Below are 18,801 nucleotides of genomic sequence, written 5' to 3'. Positions count from 1 at the left end.
CCTGGGAAGGGGCAGAAGGTATCAGAGAGGTAACATGCTTTTGTGGGGGGTTTACTGGTGTTTAGATGATCCGCAGAGAAAAGTGCCTCCCAGCATGGTTTTTTAAGAACTCTTTTAATCAACAGGTCATTCCTCAAATTGAAGCAACTGGAAAAATGAGTGAAGATTGAAAGAAACTATTTGTGGTGTTCAGGTTTTGAGCAGATTTTAAACTTGCAAACCTGGCAATCCAGAGACGCAGGAGAGCAGCTGGTAAAACCAGGAGCAATTCCCTGCCCCTCTGGCCCTGCGGACACTGTGGCTGGCTACTCTCCTGCCTCCTCACTGTCAGTGATGTTGACCACTAAAATGTAAAAGGACCTTCTGGGGAAGAGCCTTCAGCCTTTGGTTCTTGGCACACACAGCACTGCCGGTGTTGGCTCCTGTGAAGGTCTTCCAGGGCCCCCAGTGTTGTCCCAGGGCCATGTACTTAAGCTCCCGGCAAACGCAATGACCTCCCACAGTGCCCTGATGAGTCCTTGCTCTCAACACTCAATTCACCTCTGGCTGCAGAGCCCTAGGCGAAGGCCCCTTCCCGTCAGCAGTCTCATAGCAAACAAGTTTCTGTAATTTTACTGCTCCAACGGGGTCTATTTTTACAGCAGATACTTCCAAAATAGAAACCAGAAACATCAGAGAGCTGCTGACCAACACCTTGCTTTGCAGGACCGGTTCCTCAGCCTCGCCCGTCCCCGCGGCGAGGCCGTGGAGGCGCCGAGGCCCCGAGGAGCGGCCGGGACGTGGGGCTGTGGCGGGAGGGCCACAAGGCCAATCGCACAGCCCCTTCCCCCGGAGTAACCCCGTTAGCTACGCACAGAAAGCTCAAGGGTTCATCAGTTGCCCCAGAGGAACCAGCCTTCCCCTTTTTGGAAGCAATGAGCAGGGGACACGCAGCAGCCAGCAAGGCAAATCCCTCTCTTCTACCCTTAGCGAGGCAGCGCTGCCCGGGGCCGGGGATGGGGGGGGGAACGTGCTCTCGTGATGTTGGAGTGAACTGATGCGATTCAGGTCCGGGCTCCAACGCAAAACCCCGAGGAGATGCCCGGGAGCCAGAGGCCACCCAGGCTACCGCAACCAGGAGCTGCAAGGAGGGAGCAAAACCCATTTACCGCTGCTCCATGGTTTGCAGTGACTATTCGCAAAGGCTAACGTACCCCCAACAACTCAAGAGTTGTTTGGCCGAGCCGAGGAGCAGAGCGCAGCCCGGCCTGCAGCGCCGACAGCGCGCTCGCTGCTGAGCATCGGCCCTTTCCGCTGGCTTTTTGTCACAGCACCCTTGGAAAGTCTTTGCTTTCTTTATTTTTAGTCTGTTTTTTTCGTGACACGTTCCAGACTGTGTTTCAAAACGTGACTAGAAATTCCAGGTAGAGAACTGTAAAAAAAAAGAAAAGCAGATTGTCCACATTCAAGAGAAAAACAAAGACAGTGAGGGAAAACAAGCTCACGGAGAGGTATCAAGCCCTTAATTGAACGTTGCTCTATTCTGAATTCTGGTTGCCCTACAAAATATATCCCTAAATAGTTCAAAGATTTTTCAATATCTTCAGAGAACTTTTGTCTCTGTAAGGAGTGCGGGAATGGCCAAACCAGAGGATTTAATTCATTTGCCCCAAGTTCAAACTGACCCTTAGAGAAGGAAAAAAGAAACAACAAAAAAACCCCCAAAGCTACTTTACGAAACACTGTTGAGAAACTGCTTCTGTCACACCCCCTTTTTCAGCGCACCATCCCCACCCCGGCGAGGCGCGAGCACAGACCAGTTCGCTAACGCTGCCCGTCCCCAGGACACCAGCGCCCACGGAGACGGGCTCCGCCGCCTCGCCGGACTGCAGCTGGGTGAGCACCTTTCCCTTCTGAAAGACATTTAATTCTAATAGCAGAGCAAATCCCACCGGATCGATGGAGACGAGGAAATGAGACTGCCTTTGTAGCTCAGGGGGATTTACGGAACATAATGAGACGTAGCTGAAAAATTATTAGCATCTAGTTCGAAGGTCAATAAGCTAATTGTTCTGCGGAATATTAAAGAGCCCATTGATCTAATTTCTAGATCTAGAATTTATTTTCTATTAGGGGTCGCTAGTTGATTGGTATGCAGTTGGGATAAAGAGGAAGTGCAACACCTGCTTTTGCTCTTACACCGGGCTTGTATAGGTACCACTGCACCCGTTACAGTGGATTTCTTCCAGTCTGCACTGGTGTGGCCCAGTGCCGAGCCTAGGGACGGGAGAGAGACCTGCCCGTGCAAGCGGTCAGATAAGAGACGCAGCTCTGCACTTCGGAGAGGAATACGCGTTTCTTTCAATAAGAGGCAGAGAACAAAAATCTGCCCTCCACTACAAAAGGTAAAAAAATTTCTCTTGGTGGTGGGTGGATTTGCCCTGGCGCTCATAGAGCACCAGAGGCCACATTGAATCCGTGGTGCTAACATCCACTCAAACAGCAGGATTTTGACACAGAAAATCAGCACGCAGGGCGAGATGGGGGGGGGGGGGGGCGATCATCTCAACCTAGGCCCTGTGCTTCTTCCAGGCCAGCACCGAGGCCCCAGCCCTGTCACAGGCAGCATGACCCAGGCAGCCCAGGTCCTGGCCACCTTCGTCCTCTGCCTCCGTGAGTTACTTGTTTCCCCTCAAAACCTGGCCTGTGCCTTGACCCCCGGGTGAGCTGCCCCAGGACACCCATTTAACTCGTGAGCAATTCAGCACAGCCCCAGGTCACTGTGGCTTTTCATTGACAAATCCACATCATTTTGGCTTAAGGGAGCTCTGCCTCATGCCACCATTAGCATTACAAATTTGTGGGAGGTTTTTCAAGCCTGCAGTGAGCACTGCATTAGAAATTTCCTGCACAAACACACTCTTCTGGGGGCAGATTTTTTCACCGTCTTTTAAACCCATCCATAGATGAAGTCCTGGTTATCAGGGCCAAATGGAGGTTGCAGGGTGGTTATAATATCTGCTCTTTTGAACCTCTACATATTTATTTTTGAATCTCTGCATTTACTAAACATTATCAAATTGACAGAGAAAAGATCTTTCCTAGACTTTTAATGGGGAGATGCTATAGAACAGAGCCCTATTCACAAGTATATAGAGGAAGAGATATTTTATAACATGATTTTGCTTCGTTGCAGGACTTTCAACAGACTTTGTGAAAGCAGCATCAGTAAGTCACTGTGGGTTATTTAAATAGCTACTAAGACAGTTTACAAACAGCACCGGCAGCAGGACGTCGCAGCTCGTGCCGAAAGTGGCAGGAACTGCGGCAGTCCCTGCGGGTCTCTGCCCTGGCAGATGTCTTCCGGGGAAGCCTGCTCTGAATGGTGAAGACATCACGACTGTGGCAGCATCTGAAGAGCGACACCTATGTCTGTCTCTCAGCTGCCCCCCTTGGAGAGCGGCACCACGTTGTGGGGCGAATCCGGGGCTGAGCACTCGCACGGCCGTGGCACAGGCACACACGGCACTCTGTCACCAGGGCTGCCCTGATCCCTGATCAACTTCCAACCAATCTAGCACCTGGAAAGAAGGGAAAGATGAATGCACCCAACCTTTGAAGGGTCCCCACTCTTGAGACTGACTGTGGTGGCTTCTGCATCTGAGCATAGCTTCGAGCAGCCTCAGGGCTGCTGTAAATATTGCTCAGCGGCCTGCAGCAGCTGCGGCTTGCCGGGCGGCAGCACTGTGGCCGTGCCTGTCCGAGAGCACCAGCCAGGGCTGTCACAGCAGCATTGCCTCCCCCCATGCAGGGCAGAGCCATTCAGGGCTGCCCCAGCCAGAAAACCAGCCCTGGGTCTGGGAAGGAGAAAGGAGATCTCAGCAAGTCTGCGTTAATATTAAGAACGATCATAGCGAATGGTGTACAGACCAGCATAATGCCTGCTCTAGGACCAAGTCACCTTAAATGCAATGGATTGAATCTGCTTGGGTGTCCCCTTTAGTCCCTTTCTAATCTCTATCCCAGAGCTCAGACAAATAGTACGTGACTCAGAATAGGAGATGTTTTTCTATTTTAGTCTAAGCCCTACATTTGCTAAATGTGGGAAATACCCTTTACAGTTTCCCCTTGGTTTGTCTTTATAAGTCAGAGGCATTTTTAGGAATATATCCAGGCACCTCCAGTAAGGAGTGGGAAGGGAGAACTTTGCAACTTCAAAGCCTACGCGTTATGTGCTCTGCAGTGACCAAAAATCCCACCCCAACTGCAAGAGGAAGCTCCTCCTCTTTACTATTTTTTGCCTTCTCTATCATAATGTTTTGTTTTCTCTTCCTTCTGGACACCAAGGACTCTGCTGCGCTAGTTCACCTGCTGGCCAGCTCTGACCCCCACAGGAATGACACCGTCCTGACAACGCTTGTGAGGAATTTCAAAAGGAAAGGGTACCTTATTGCTCAGCCGAGCACTACGGTAGGTCAAATGTGTGTGTCTTAGCTCCACTTGATTCTGCATTTTTGCTGAGCTTAGTTGCTGGAGCAGCAGGTGCCAAAAGGACCCTATAAAATGCGGGAGGCTGTGGGCATTGTAGGGAAGAGATATTCTGGGTTGTCCAATGGCACCAGCAAGGTTTGGCAAGGGCTCGGCACCGCTGATCCCCTGTCGTCTCTCCATCCAGGCCCGTCTCCCTGGTGGGGCTGATGAGAGCACGGTGGACGCCTGGCTTGCAGCCAGCAGGCTGCAGCGATCCCGCCACGTCCTGAGCTCCTACGAGCTCCTCGACGCGAGTTGCACGGCTTTCTGCAAGATGTGAGTTGCCCTGGCCCTGCAAAGCAATCAGAGGTTCCAATTAATTGTCCCTCTGGAGCGGTCAGAGTTTTTTTAAAAAAAAAAAAAAAAAAGTGATTCTAGCTCCTTAACGATGTATTTTGCACTCCCATCCCTTGCGTGTTGGGACGGGGCGAGACTCCTCCACTCCCAGCCCTGACCCCGGCTCTCTGTGCCCTGCAGCGTGGGGGTGCCGAGCCTCAGCCCCCCAGCCCTCCAGAGCAGCACACGCGCCCTCTGCACCTCCATCGGAGCCCATCTCCGCGGTGAGCGCCAGCGCCCGGCTCGGCACAGAGCCTCGTCCGACACGAGCCGCCCTGTGGCACTGCCGGCACGTGCCCGACCGCGGGCAGAGCTCCGCGCCTTGCAGCGCAGGGCCGAGCCCCCGGGAAGCCTTGTGGTGACGGCTCTGCCGTTTCTCACGCAGCAGCTCCGGCCAAGCCGCAGCAGCCCAGCGCCAGCGGCCCAGGCACAGCAGACTGGTTTGCCGCTTACCTGGGGCGTCGCATCCGCCACAACGGCACCGAGGACGTCAGGGTGCTCCCGCAGAGCAACGCCAGGGTCGTACGTACGCCCGCTGAGCGCGGCTGCCTCCTCTCGCCCTGCAGCATGCGCCCATGCTGGGCGGCGTGAATTCAGGCTTGTTCTATGGGAGTCACGCAGGTCTCGCTTCTTCTGCCAGAAAACAGCCTGGCTGCTTGGCGCTGTCTGAAATCCCCCTAAACTCTTCTGCCTTCATGACATTTAGCTGGTTATTTCCTTATAGAAAAGAGAAAGATCTTTACAACAAATAATCCACATCCAGCTTCATTTTTCTGGCCACTCTCGTGTCCCTTCCCTGCACCCTCTCTCCCTTCCGCACCGTGTCTGGGAGAGAAACGGCAACAAGGCGCCTGGCATGGGGCAGCAGGGCCGCAAGCCCTGCCGGGACACAGCTGCTTCGCCGCGGCATGGCCACCGGCACGGCCCCCGGACGGCCCCGCACCGAGCAGCCCCCTTCTCCTTCCTAGCTCCGGCACCTGGTGGGAGACGCGGCCACCCTGCGCCGCCGCCGCCGCCACCTCGCCAGGGTCCCCCCGGCTCTGGCCGAGCTCCTCGCCGGCTCCGCGTTCGCCCAGGAGGCCAACAGCAGCCCTTCCGCGTGAGTGAGATGGGCCCCGGCCCAAGGGGCAGGATCGCTCCCCCTGTTCCCTGCAGCTCCCGGCAGGGCTGCCTCGCGCTCAGTTCAATAACGTGTGTCCTTCGCTTAAACCTATGGCAGCATATATAAATGCCTATGTGGCAGAGCCAACGTGGGGTTCGCTAGTAAAAATATTTAGACTGTTTTCTTACCTTGGGATAAATTTTGAAATTTTCTTCTTCAACAACATATACTTTTACCTGGCTTCCTCTATGCTTTTATCCTTTCCCCTTTTCCCTTATTCAGTTTTGCTACTGGAAGAGGAGAAAACAGAAAGATGGTTAAAACCTACAAAAAGGATAGCTCTGCATGTTTAATGTTTCCATTTGCTTGGGAGATGTGGGTTAAAAGCATAACGTTTTAGAAAACATGAACGATGTGACGCTCAGTTTTGGAAAAAGATCATTCCTTGGCCGGGAAAAAAAAAGAAGAAGAAATGTTAATTGGTTCTATCTGTAATACTCCGTAGCAGCATCCTTTCCGGACTTCCTACGGGGGATGCGCTCATATATATACATCCCTTCTAACACGACTTTCCCGTCTCTGGCCCCGCAGGCTCCCAGAGCAGCTCCTCTGCTTGGCAAGGTGCTTGGCTGCTGTTCCCCGCCTCAGCACGGCCGCTTCCCTTGGCATCATCGCCTGGATAAACCTCCGCTGCGGCCCCCTGGGCGCCCAGGGCCCCCTCGAGCCCTCAGCGCCTGCCCGCCAGGTGAGCCCAGGAGCAGCGCTGCTCGGCAGCCCACACCGCCCGCCTGCCCCAAAGCTGGGCTCCCCCGAGCCCAGTCCGAATTTGACTTGGCATCTGTATTTGGGGCAGCCAAACCTGCCCCTTGGCATGTCAGGGCAGTCCAGGATCTGAGCCAGCTGCTTTCTTTCAGTCTTTAGAGAGGGAGAAAGCAGAACCAGGAGAAAACCCAGCAGACTGAGTGATATCCAAACAATGCAACAGCTTTTACCAAGTTATTCCTTTAGGAAAAGGAGCTAAAAGAAGCTAAGATGGTCTAGGTGCTTCCTCTAGACATGTTCAAAGTGAAACTATGTTGAAGGAACCTCAACAAATGGTCCAAATCCCAGGGATTTATTTCAGCTTTGCCTAAGGAAATCTTTTACTTTATTTTACTTTTAGGATTTCTTCAGCTTCCCAAAGTTGCCTATGAATTCAGGGAGCTGCCACCTGCCTGGTGCTAGGCTAAAGTAACTGCCCCAATCTGCTCCCTGAAAGACCTAGAGGGTCCCAAAAGTCAGCTAGGAAAACTGAACGCTCATGAGCAGGATTATTTCTCGGCAGAGCTTCCTGCTGCACTTTCAGGCCACCTTAGCCATTTTTCAGCCATTGTCATTAATCATCATCCTTTGCTCATTGTTCCTTGCAGCTTGCAGCTATGCTTGTCACCCAGAGCCCTTCCTTCGACTCCAACGCGCTGGCTGCACTGGGGCAGCAAGCCGTGGGGCTGACCGCCAGCCAGATATCGCAGCTGAGAGCCGAGAGCGTCGGAGAGCCATCGACCCTGCAATTGCTGGGGCAAGTCACAGGCTGGAACCAGGGGCAAGCCGAGGCACTGATAAACAAATTAATCAGCAGCAACTTCACGGTAAGAATTTGTTGCCTGACTGTATGGGCGCAAGGGCCACAGCTGCGCCTGTGCCTTGTAGTTTAATTGCACATGTTAAGTGATTTCACGCATGGGAAAGGGCCCAGGGAACGTTTCGGGAGGTGGCTGAGCTGAGCTAAGCGTTACGAGCGGGCGTGCTGCTCTCGCTGCAGTTCACCACAGCGGAGGTGCTCCGACGCCTGGGAACGCTGGTGCGGGGCCTGCCCAGCCATGTCGTCCGTGACATTCCCGCAGAGGCAGCGCTGGAAATGTCCCGCGATGAAGGTTTCCACAGGGCCATGCAGAAGGCTCCGGGCTATTTAAAGAGAGCTTTTGTGGACAAGGTAACAAGCCCTTCCACGTGAGAACCTGCCTTATTTCCTATCCTCCAAAGGCTGAGCATTGAGGAGAAACCAAAATGTCTGAATTCACCCCAAATCCTCAAAATGCAGAGCAAACTGCTATTGCATGGGAGCAGGGCTGCAGAGTCTGAGGATCCTAGCCGACAAACTACATGTTACGTTGGAGTGGCCGATTCACCCAGGGGTCTAGCACAGTTTCTGCCCTCCTCTCCCCCTGCTGCCAGCAGCACGTGCTGAGCTCTTCAGGCAGGTCCCAGAGGCATGCGGAGATGTGCTCTGGCAGGTCTCTCGTTCCCTTCCTCAGCTCATCTCCAGTGCCTCGTCTCTTGGTGACGTCTTAATGCGCGTTCCTGACCACTTGGCCGACCAGGTTCCAGGCTTGCGGCTGACCTCTCCCATCCAGGGCCCAGATCTCAGCGGGATCAGCAAGAAACACTGGTCCCCGGAGCAGGTGACACTGTGGCTCGCAAGCCCGCTGGGCGCCACGAGGGTGACGTGGGTCAGGAACAGGAAGAGAGGCCTCTGTCTTAGACAGGGGAGCCCACCGTGTGTAATGCCTTTTGGTATGATAGTTGGGATGAAAAGCTCAGGGTATTCTGGGGCGATAGACTGGGAAGGTTTTCTTTGCCCCCAAGACCCATACACTCTTATTACAAGCAGGCACAAAATATCACTCTTTTCACAAACCTAGCAAGCTCCAGTTTAAAAACAAGTTCTCATCACTTCTCTTAAGGATAAACTCTTTCCAAATTTCACTCCTCTGAAGGTTAGAAATCCCATTCCCAACCTATATATTTTTGCTCAGATCCCAGCCTGGTCCATCAGTTTAAAAGCTCATCTTCCCTCTTCTTTCCCCAGTGCTTTTATACGGTCTCCTTCAGGGTCTTGCATGCGTCCTCGGGAGGGTTTTAGACTTGGCCGGTCTTAGAGAATTGGGAGCCACTCCTGTTGTACATCTCTCCCATAATCGCAGACCCATGGGGCTCACGAGGACCTCACACTCTCTTAGCCCATCTCCCCAGGCTTAGACCAACCCTGAAAGGTTTGTAACTTGCTGTGGCTGAGCATTTGTGTGTCCTCCTCCCCAGGCTGCCGTGTTGTTCGGAGCTGTTCTGTCTGCCACCAATCGATACTCCGAGTAAGTACCACGCACCAGCTTTTCAGAAGTGCAAGGTCTTGGGGTGAGCAGACGGAGATGCCTTGCATGGGTGGATATTGAATTTCTTTGTGCATGCGTCATGGCCCACTGTGACAGGCCAGCTGGGTTAGAGAAGATTTAAAGCCTTGCACAGCAGGTTCTGGGTACCAGAGTGCAGTTCAAGTTTTCAGCTGCATCACCTTTTGTTGTAGCACAAACACATAAAGAACTTCCTGCCCTTTAAAGGGCTGACACCAACTTAACAGGAGCCTCCCATGAGTCAAAATCCAGGCTCAGCTGGTTTCCTTCACAGCCAAAGCCAGGGCTAACCCAGGCACCTCCAGCCTTCACTCTCTCATTAGCAACTGCCCCTGTGCAACCCCGTCAGCTGGGATGCAAGCAGTGTGACCGAGAACAACACCATGACCTCCTCCCAAGCCACGGGGCTAGGGGGCCTCTAGCCTGAAGGACACCTCCTTTGCCATCAAGACAGCACTGGGGTTACAGTACCTTTTTGCACAACCCACAGGTCATGTCCACCTACAGCCATATAGCACTTCAATGCTAGGCAAACCATCAGCTGTGGATTGAGGGAATAGGAATTTCCCTAGGGAAAGAGCAGGCTCGTCCTGCAGCCACTGCATGGAAGGGGGTAACTGAAATGGAGAGTGAAATGCTAATCTGCCTCCCCAACACAGCCTTTCAGCCTCAGTCCTACAAGGCTTCCAGTGCTCCTTGGCCAGCGATCTGTCAGCTGCTGAGATCCTGTCGCTTGTCAAAGAAATGCAAAACAAAAGAGTTGTGCTGAGCAGCCCTCAGGTAGGCATTTGAGAGCTGGTATGCAGAAAGCATGGTGGGCAGGGACTGCTTGTGTAAATGAGGCCGTTCCTGCCTCATGAATTACTGGTGAGCTGACAACAAATCCTGAAGGAAAGCTGCGAGTTCATAGGCAAAAGGCCTGGGCCACAGGCATGAAGCTCTCACTGCTCTCCCAAGCGTCTTGCACCAAGACGTTGTCCTAAAAGGATGGGTTTGCAGCCACTTTCTTAACTGAGACCTGTCCAGGCACAACATCAGGCCTGCTATCTGGGCCTACTTTCCTGCAAGCCAACAGACCATACAAAGGCCAGTGCCTCTCATCTCATCACCGTTATTATGAAAAATATTTGCCCTCTGCCTATTTTTTTTACCTCAGTTATCCTGCCTGGCCAAACTACTTGCCGCAAAGAACCTGACAGCCAACTTCACTGGCTACCCACCAGACGTGCTGCTCTTCTTTGAGTGAGTATCTAAGGATGGCACAAGGTCATGTTTTTGGTGCAGAATCACTCCAACAAACAAATTACAAGCACACTTGCAAGCGTTGACTATAGCCCAGCCCAGTCACACCTTGGGGCGGGCAGGAGCTGTATATAGGAGAAACTTAGGAAAACTGCCTGTTTCGATAGACACCTTCAGACCTAATATATCAGGGTATTTCCAGCCCTCTCTCTTGCTTGCACTGCAGACCTCTCCTGGACCTCTCCTCACCCTGCTTCTCCCCAACACCCAAGGGGCCCAAAAACACAGACTATTTGCGAATGCCAATCTGGCCACAGTGCAGCCAAAGGGAGAGCGTGGGGTCTGATAACTTCTCACCACTGTCTGACATGTCCTCTCCAGGATGGGAGAGGAACACAGAGCAGAGGAGATCCCCCTAGCTTGGGCCAAGCTGGGGAGTTTGTTTCATGCTATTCAACAGTTCACTGAGAGAGTGAAGTTTCCCTTTTAAAATGACCCTCCTTGACAAGATACACACACAGAATGCCCCCGGCTCTTTGCCCCATTCTCAGGAAACTTCCTCCCAGTCATGGTGCATCTCATTCCTCCTAGCTTCGCCAGCGTACACAACCACACTTGCAAAGCATTTTATGCTCTGGCTTCTCAAGGGAATCTTAACTTGTTGCCAAAAGGCTCGACCCAAAGGACACAGCTCCTGCACGGGGCACTAGCGTGCTTGGTAAGTTGGAGCTGAGCTACAAGCTCTGCTCAGGAGGCGGTTATGAGAACCACACTGAGTCAGACCAAGTATCTGACATGTCGTGAGCTGGGCATTTGTAGGAATGGTTGTCTCGGCCTCTCCCCAGGGAGTGAACAGCAGTGGCCTGAGTCCAGAGCAGCTTGGCAGCCTTGGTGCCCTGGTGTGTGACATGGAGCCAGAGACCATCACAGCCTCGGACCCCGGTGTCCTGGAGAACCTGAAGCTCTGCCCAGCATTGTCCGGGGCCCAGCAAGCTGCCCTCAATGCCATACTCCTCAGGGGTGCCACGGGGTATGGGTAAGGGGCCTCCGCCTTTACTTACGGGTGGGTGATGGTCAACAATGTTGCATCTGTGAGGAAGCTAAGCTCTGCCTTGTCCCATCGACCGCAGGTATCCTTTGTCCTGGGATTTAAGGAGTCTGCAAAGTCTGGGGCCACTTGTGCTGAGTTTGAACCAGACAATTTTGACCTCAGTGGCTGAAGTAAGCTCTCCCTTTCAAGACCTCAGGCACATTCACCCTTCAGTGTGTGTGACAGTGGCTGGGATGTGTAACGGATTAGCTATGAACTGTGTCCTTTGCTCTCAGCCTCCTGTGAGCCGCAGATCCTCTTGGACCTAGCTTTTCTCTCCTGCACTTCACCCTTCTTTTGCCCAGCATCCATCTCCTTTCCTGCCTTATGAACTAGCCTGCAGCTGATACGCTGGCCCTGCTTGCATCTCTTGTGCCATGTGGCTGTCAGGTCTTGGGGTAATTGCTCGTTTTGTCCTGAGATGCCATGGGGGGCCCAGGAACCCTTTTTGCCTTTCCTCTCCTCAGGAAGTGAGGAAGGCTTTCTGCAGGAGCATCGCTGCTGAGTACCACAGCCAAGGTGTCTCCCAGAGAGAGACATCTGTGACCCTCCTAAAAGCCTTTGCAACAGCGTCTTCTTCGTCTCGTCGCAGAACTAAGCGGAGCACAAAACGTAAGTATCTTCATTAGCAGTGACAGGTCTGGATAAGTTCAGTCACTTAAAGCTCTCGGGGCAAAAAATGTAAGTTGGGGAGACTCATGCCCGACATGCTACTGGGCACCTCGGCCTCTGTCTCTCTCTCAAAAGAAAGGGGTCCCTGGGGAGAAGAAGAAAATCGGAGGATGGGAAACTAATTCTAACTCCCCCCCGCCACAAGATCATTTCAACAGCATTGCTATAATTTCCTATTAATTCAATATGCCTTTTCTGAGGGACTCCAAGATCCCTTAATAGGCTCATTGGCAGGCAGGCAGGAAGGAAACTGCCATCTCTCTAACACCCCCTTCCCTGCCTGGCTTCTCCAGACTGCCTGTCCGCACCCATTGTTGCCAGCACCATCTCAGACCCCCTCTTCCTCATCAACTACGACACCATCGAGCAGTTTGATCTGTGCCTGAGTAATGAGGTTTTAAAAGCAAATCTGGCACCTCTGCTGGAGCAGCCTCTCACTGTGGAGTATCTTCATGTCATGAAAAAAAAAATCAAGGAGGTAATGAACAGAGGGAAATAAAGCAGGATCCTTCAGCTGAGCCTAAAGTTAATATAGCCACGCTATTGAAAAGGAGAGATTAGTCTGCAGGGAATGGGCAGCACTGGGACTGATCATAGTGGGGGAGAAACTCAGCGCATACTTGGGAGGAATGACTTAATGGACAGTTGAGGGATAATGCACATTTCTGCCTTGCCAAGCACTCAAAACCCTGAAGTTCGGGACCTGAGAGCAGGTATGGCTGGGAGAGAAAAGCAAGACAGGGTGGCGAAAATAATGGGGAAAAGAGTGACTGAGAAAAACAAGGTAGAATGTGGACAAGTTAGTCTTTGCTAAGAAAGTCTGAAGACACTGGTGTCCTCCAGCACGTACTTTGTGCGCAGGTCTAAGAGGTTGTTTATGGCTGGCGTTTTGCCGTACCCAGAGCGCCAGGGGTCTGCTGTCAAGTGTCAAGTTAAAGAGATCACAAAGAGCCAGAGGACACAGGAGCATGAGGCTAACCGTAAAAGGGGGATGGAGATCTCAGGTGTTGTGTCTGCAATAAAAGGGGAAAACAGATTGCTTGTGGGTTTCGCGTTACTCTTTAAGCCACTGGAACGCGCCTTGGGGTACGAAGAGCACTTCATACATTACTTTAGACACAAAGAGAGGTGTCCTCCATTCTGTGACCCTCTTTATCTGATAAGCTAGCCTGACCTTTCAGATTTACCCGGAGGGGATCCCGGAGGACCAGTTAAAGCTGTTTGGGCAGTTGTCCCACCAGTACACCACAGAGGAGATCAGCATGTGGAGGGTGACATCCAGTGACACCCTCTCAGCCCTGCTCGACCCCACGGCCGGCAAGTGGAAAGCTCCTGAGGTAAAAGGGTCAAGAGGTGGACACGGCAACCACCACTGTCAGGGAATGGCACAGGCTCCCACAGCAATAACGGACCTAGCACCAAGGAACGGATCCCAAACGAACCCAGAACATGGGCAGGCCTTAGGGAAAACAAGAGCCTCACTAATTCTCCCGGAGGATTTGCAGATGCTGCAAGTGCTCCTCTTACATGAGGTGAAAATGTCCTGAGTGCCCTGACAGGGAGCTCATGGGGCAAGGCTGGACACGTTCAGCAAGCAGGCCTGGGCATAGGCATGGGAAAGGGCCCTGGCATCAGGCTACACAAGTGTGTGAGAGCCCACCACAGCTGTGTGGAGGGGGGAGCAACGAGACCATTCAGTCTCAGTGCATGGCACAAAAAACCCTGCAGGCCTGGCCCATCACCTAGTCTGGAAATCTGAGTGGGGTATCATTGGGTAAGTGTTTGATTTCATTGATGAGCTCAGATTTGCTGCACAGCCTTGAAGGAGATCTTCCTCTCCATTCCTGCTAGCCCTTTAGCAAAGGCTTTGCTCAAGTTTGCCATGACTGCTTTTGTTGTGCTGCAAACAGCATTTGTACAAGGATTTGTCTGAATACGTTCAACCTTTTGAATTGTATTTTCCAGGCCCAGCATCTGATCACCAGATATTTGGATCTAGGGGGCACCTTAACTGGGCCCTTGCTTCAGAAAATCGGTGGCAGAAACCTGTGTAACCTGGCTGAGGATCAAATTAGTAAAGTAACTCCAGAAGCAATTGGGTAAACCACTTTTAAGGCTACTTGCAAACCCTAAGGCCCCTGGCTTTGCAGGGGAAGAGGGTAGAACAGCAGACTCCCACCTCTGTCCCAGGCTTTGCCACAGCCCACGCTCCCAGACCCCTTGGACCCTGTCCCTCACACGTCAGCACACCTGGGCAAAAGTTAGCCCCAGCACCCCACTCCGCTCCTTGGACCCACCACACAGGTTGATGGCAAGATCCATGGATACAGTGGGCGGGGGACAAATCACTTCACCTGCTCAGGCAATCACTCATAGCTGGGCAAGCCATTTTTGAAATATGGCAAGAAAAAAGACAATGCAAAAATGACAGATAAATGCAAGCTGCTGGTTCAGCAGCAGGGAGCTGCGGGGGAGGGCTCTGCCAGGGGCCACAGAGGTGCTGTCAGCCGCAAGAGCCACAGGCAGTCAGCAGGAGATCACCGCCCCGCAACAGCACTGGTCTGAGCACACAGAAGGGCTTTTGCTGTCATTTGGGGTAGTGTCCCCAGCTCTAATCTGTGACCTTCCCTTTCCCCAGGAGCGCTGGACAATTAGACATTTCTTCTTGTTCTCAAGCCAAAAAGGACCAACTCTACATAAAAGCCCAGGAGGCCTTTGCTGGCCAGGTTGGCACCAAAGCATATTATTGCCTGATTCAGCCGTATTTAGGTAGGTGTTTCAGCTTCTGCCCTCCTTCCCCATGGTGCCTGAGGCATGGCTACTTCTTCCTCTACCGGAGGGTTTTAAACGAACTTGAGACACGTCTAAGAGTCACCAAAACCTGTCTCTGAGCTTTGGAAGTGTTACCACATCTGCCTGTGTCTAGGTGCCCTATGTGCTTTCTTTAAGGTGGAGCTCCAGCAAAGGACCTGAAAGACTTGGCTAAAACTGGTATTGCCATGGACATCAACACCTTTACTGCCCTAAATCCTGAGGAACTGCAGGTACGTTCCCTGGTGCACTGTTGCTGTTTTCCCTGCTGAAGAGAAGGGCTAGTCAACTGCTGAGCTGTGGGGTTCAAGGCTACTGCCCTGTCAGATCAACAAATCTCTGTTTTTCCTTCTTTTTGAAAGTAATTGCTCAAGCTGCAGTCCCACTAGAAAAGTACCTTTTGGTGATGCCAGCTGTGAGGATGAACAAAGATGTTGTTGTAAATGTATTGCAGAAACTCACTGTCATGGATGTGAAAAATTTGCTTGGGGTAAACCTCCCTGATCTGAAGCAAGCAGAAAATTACCCTTCTGTGATCAGCTGGATCAAGAGACAGGACCAGTGGGAGCTGGACCATACCCTGGGAATTGGCCTGCAAGGGGGGATGGTGAAGCCCAGCTCCACGGGGTCTGCCACCCCTGCTGGCATCATCCCCTCAGCCAGTATTGCCCCCACGACTGCTGTCCTCACCCCCACCATCCTCCCCACTGTCACCACCCCTGGCAGCATTAACAGTCACACCACTGCTAGTTCAAGTACTGGCACCCACAAGCCCCCCACCCCAAGCGCTATCAGCCTGACCGTATCTAACAGCACTCCTCTACACACTCACATGACCCTCCCCAGTGCTGGCGGGAGTCCCGCTGTCACCTCCAGACTCACAGCCCGACCTGCTCTGACCCCCAGCTCCACCAACCCATGCTCTATCCACCAGTCTGCCACCTCAAAGAAGGCCATCTCCACAACTACCGCCCTCCTCGCCACCATCCTTACTGCTGTCAACCCCAGCGCTACCTCTCCCAGCTCCCCCCCATCCTCTGCTCTCACACACAATGCCACTACTACTTCCAGTGCTGTTATTAACCTGGCTGTTACCACCCATAAAACCAGCACCCCAACAGGGTCCATTAACTCTCCAGTCCCTGGGGCTACTGCCAGCCCAGCTGCTACTACTCACAATACCATTCTGAGCACCCGCAATGCTCTTAGTGCCCTTGCCCCTAACACCACCTCTGCACCCACTGTCACCACAGAAACAAACATCATTCCCCACAAGCCCACCCCGATTCCCAGAACCTCCATCTCCACCCAAAAGAGTGTCATCTCCTCAACTGTCAAGACGACAACATTCATTTGCAGGAGCGGTGCTCCTGCAGCGTTTCTCATCCCCTCTTCCACAACGACCAGCAGTGAGACCACTAGGAAAACACCTACAGACGTGCCAGAGCCACAGAATCCAACACCCGTCGGATACATCAATCTGCATCCTGAGGCTGGTAAGGTGTGAATGTGACGAATCGGGAAAGCCTTAGGAACCAATCCCAAGGCAAAAGTCTTTATTGAAAAGCAGTAGCTGATTCACCCTTTCCTAGCCAGATTCAGTACTGATGCGCTGCTGTCCGTAAGAAACTCCATACAGCTACTGACAAGTCAGGTAGTAACATCTCTACAGGCCATTTTAGCACTACATGATCTAGAGTGCACTGCCTTCAGATACCGTGCGCTCTGCAAAGGCAACAAGGTGCACCTTCACATGTCTTAACCAGTTCTGAACATATGACTTCCCCTCATCCACTATGGGGAGAAGCTGGTATAATTCTGTTATTGCCGATGGTACTGTGCCGTCTTTCACAAGGTGAGGATATGGCCTTCCATATTTTAGCTGCATACAGTGTTTTTGAATAGGTGTCATTATAAAAGCCCTAAAATCTGAAGTCCTCTATCTCGGTAGAGCTACACCAGTAGCTTTAATGAATTATTACGCTGCTTTATGCTAGCGTGATTAAGAGATGACTCAGTGCTCCTGACTATTCATTTCTGGTTCATATTTATAAGCGGGGTGCAGGTCAGTGTCTAAAGGTGCAGGGTATGGGCAATGTCACAAAAGACAGAAACCAGTCGACCTTCTAGATGTGCAATCCTCTGGGGTTCCCAAATCCCAAAGTAACTCTATGACTGTAACAGCCCCTCATGAGCCCACATCTAGCTGTGCTGTTTACCTGGATAATCCAATTCATTCTCATCTCTGTTCTCCATCTAGGCTCAGGATCCAGGCTCTCCTTTTGTTTACTGCATGTACTCACTGCAGCCATGGGAATCTCACTGTTTCAAGGACTTCTTTGACAACACCATCTCCAGGCTCACACTCACTGGATCCCTCCTTTAATTTTCGCCATCCTCCAAAATATTGGTGCTGGCAAATTCCCTGCTGAAAGGCAGAAAGCTAGGAGAGGAATGAAGTTTGTCAATTTTAGACCAACAGGGAATTTGTTTATTATTTAAGCTAGGATGTGAAGAAAGGACAGGTATTTTTCCAGGCCAAAAAAGCCCAACTAAAAATAAAGCAATATGATTACAGGTTCTAGGTTCCTGTTACAATAATTAAGACCTTTTCATCACTCAGGAGTCTTTTACCTGGTGGAGAGCAATCCTACCATAAGTACTGCAGGATCTTATTCACATTAAATCCCCGAGTCTATTTTGTAATTCAGGATGAGATCCAAGAAAAAAAAAAAAGTGTTTACTAGCTAGCTGTTCTATATAATACAATTATCAGTAACACTGATTGGTCTGGCACCGCATTAATGCTGACAGCAGACCCAGTTGTGCTAGCTTTACTCAGATTGAGCGGTATTGTACTTCCTAAGCAATCCCACTGGGATCTGTTGAAACCAGTGGGACTATTCAGGGACCTAAGTTACTGGCCATTGCAAGAGAAGCAGAATATGGCCCAGCAACAGAATGTGAAAGCTCGATCAGAAATCCACTGAATTGCATTTAACTTGCTTTATGAACTTACGAGACTTTGGATCAGGATTTGTTCACACTATGCCAAGCCTAGTTAGAGGGAAGACTAATTGAAGACAGTGCATACTGATTACTGTTGCAGTGCTATATAATAAAAACATCAATCAAAGTTTTTTTTCCTTTTTCTTAATCACAGATGTTTTTTGATGTGTTTAGTGCTTTGTATTGTCGTTTTTTTCTGGTTAAGTTAAATTTAAATAGTTTCCACTTCTGAGTTTCTTTAATTATCTAGGATCTCCTTTTCTAGTAGCTCTCCTACAAGCGTTTCTCCCTCCTGCTTGCAGATCCCCCACTTTCCTGGTTTCATGCTTCATGGGCTGAGCAGATTCTTTATGCCACTTGTTGAGAGAGAGTCAAGGAACAAAGAAACAAATCAAGATCTCCATCAGGGGAACCAAACGTTGGGAAATATTGCTAAAAATGCAGACTGCCTTACTTATATTGGGCTATCTCCCACCCTAGCTACTGCCCCAGCACTGCAGTATTGACTTCTAACTAGTCAGGCCCTGCAGCCATCAGCGTTTCTTTGACTGCTGGAGTTAAATTTCCTTCCATCAGAGAAGTTTGGATACAGGCTGTGGGGAACTGTCACCAGCCACCCAGAAGTCAGCGATGAAGGACAGACCAATCTCTGCTCTTTCTGAAAACCATGGCTTAAATGAACATTTATAATGTCTTTGCAGGCAAGCTCTCCTCTCAGGGAAAAAAGGGGATTTCAGAGGCTGGATTCTGACAAAGTAGTTTGCACTAAAGCTTTTTTGAACAGGGTTTCCTAATGAGCAGAAAAATTCTGCTGAAAATATTACACAGAGTCCTTATACCTTCCCCATAAAGATGCTGAAAAC

At 51.3% G+C, this 18,801-nt stretch overlaps 1 protein-coding gene across 3 annotated transcripts; it reads left to right on the top strand.

Annotated features, from left to right (window-relative positions):
- The first annotated feature begins 1,790 nt into the window (after nt 1-1,790).
- LOC138061065 (uncharacterized) lies at nt 1,791-18,162 on the top strand. 3 transcript variants are annotated; one of them, XM_068908364.1, is made up of 27 exons: nt 1,791-1,875; nt 2,194-2,384; nt 2,572-2,652; nt 3,176-3,207; nt 4,327-4,449; nt 4,655-4,785; nt 4,987-5,069; nt 5,231-5,367; nt 5,814-5,944; nt 6,539-6,692; nt 7,357-7,575; nt 7,749-7,919; nt 8,242-8,388; nt 9,026-9,075; nt 9,774-9,894; nt 10,271-10,356; nt 10,948-11,074; nt 11,202-11,392; nt 11,487-11,577; nt 11,914-12,058; nt 12,412-12,596; nt 13,300-13,455; nt 14,084-14,217; nt 14,757-14,887; nt 15,068-15,162; nt 15,384-16,425; nt 17,190-18,162. In XM_068908364.1, exons 3-27 carry the CDS (start codon nt 2,607-2,609, stop codon nt 17,270-17,272), a joined length of 4,011 nt encoding a protein of 1,336 aa, XP_068764465.1. In that variant the 5' UTR covers nt 1,791-1,875; nt 2,194-2,384; nt 2,572-2,606; the 3' UTR covers nt 17,273-18,162. The 3 variants fall into 3 exon arrangements, with proteins under 3 accessions (XP_068764465.1, XP_068764466.1, XP_068764467.1); XM_068908365.1 differs by having other exon boundaries at nt 1,793-1,875; nt 5,234-5,367; XM_068908366.1 differs by having other exon boundaries at nt 1,796-1,875; nt 5,234-5,367; nt 11,202-11,386.
- Nucleotides 18,163-18,801: the final 639 nt, after the last annotated feature.

The sequence above is a fragment of the Struthio camelus genome, chromosome 15 (genome assembly GCF_040807025.1).
Source record: "Struthio camelus isolate bStrCam1 chromosome 15, bStrCam1.hap1, whole genome shotgun sequence".
Lineage (NCBI taxonomy): Eukaryota > Metazoa > Chordata > Aves > Struthioniformes > Struthionidae > Struthio > Struthio camelus.
Note: the sequence above shows the minus strand (reverse complement) of the source record. Positions and strands in the feature narration are given on the sequence as shown.

Bases quoted from the DNA above. Each gene is read 5' to 3' on its own strand.
- LOC138061065 (XM_068908364.1), top strand. From the start codon at position 2,607: ATGACCCAGGCAGCCCAGGTCCTGGCCACCTTCGTCCTCTGCCTCC. The intron at 5,070-5,230 runs GTGAGCGCCAGC...TTTCTCACGCAG, and splicing joins CATCGGAGCCCATCTCCGCG to CAGCTCCGGCCAAGCCGCAG. The intron at 5,945-6,538 runs GTGAGTGAGATG...CTGGCCCCGCAG, and splicing joins GCCAACAGCAGCCCTTCCGC to GCTCCCAGAGCAGCTCCTCT.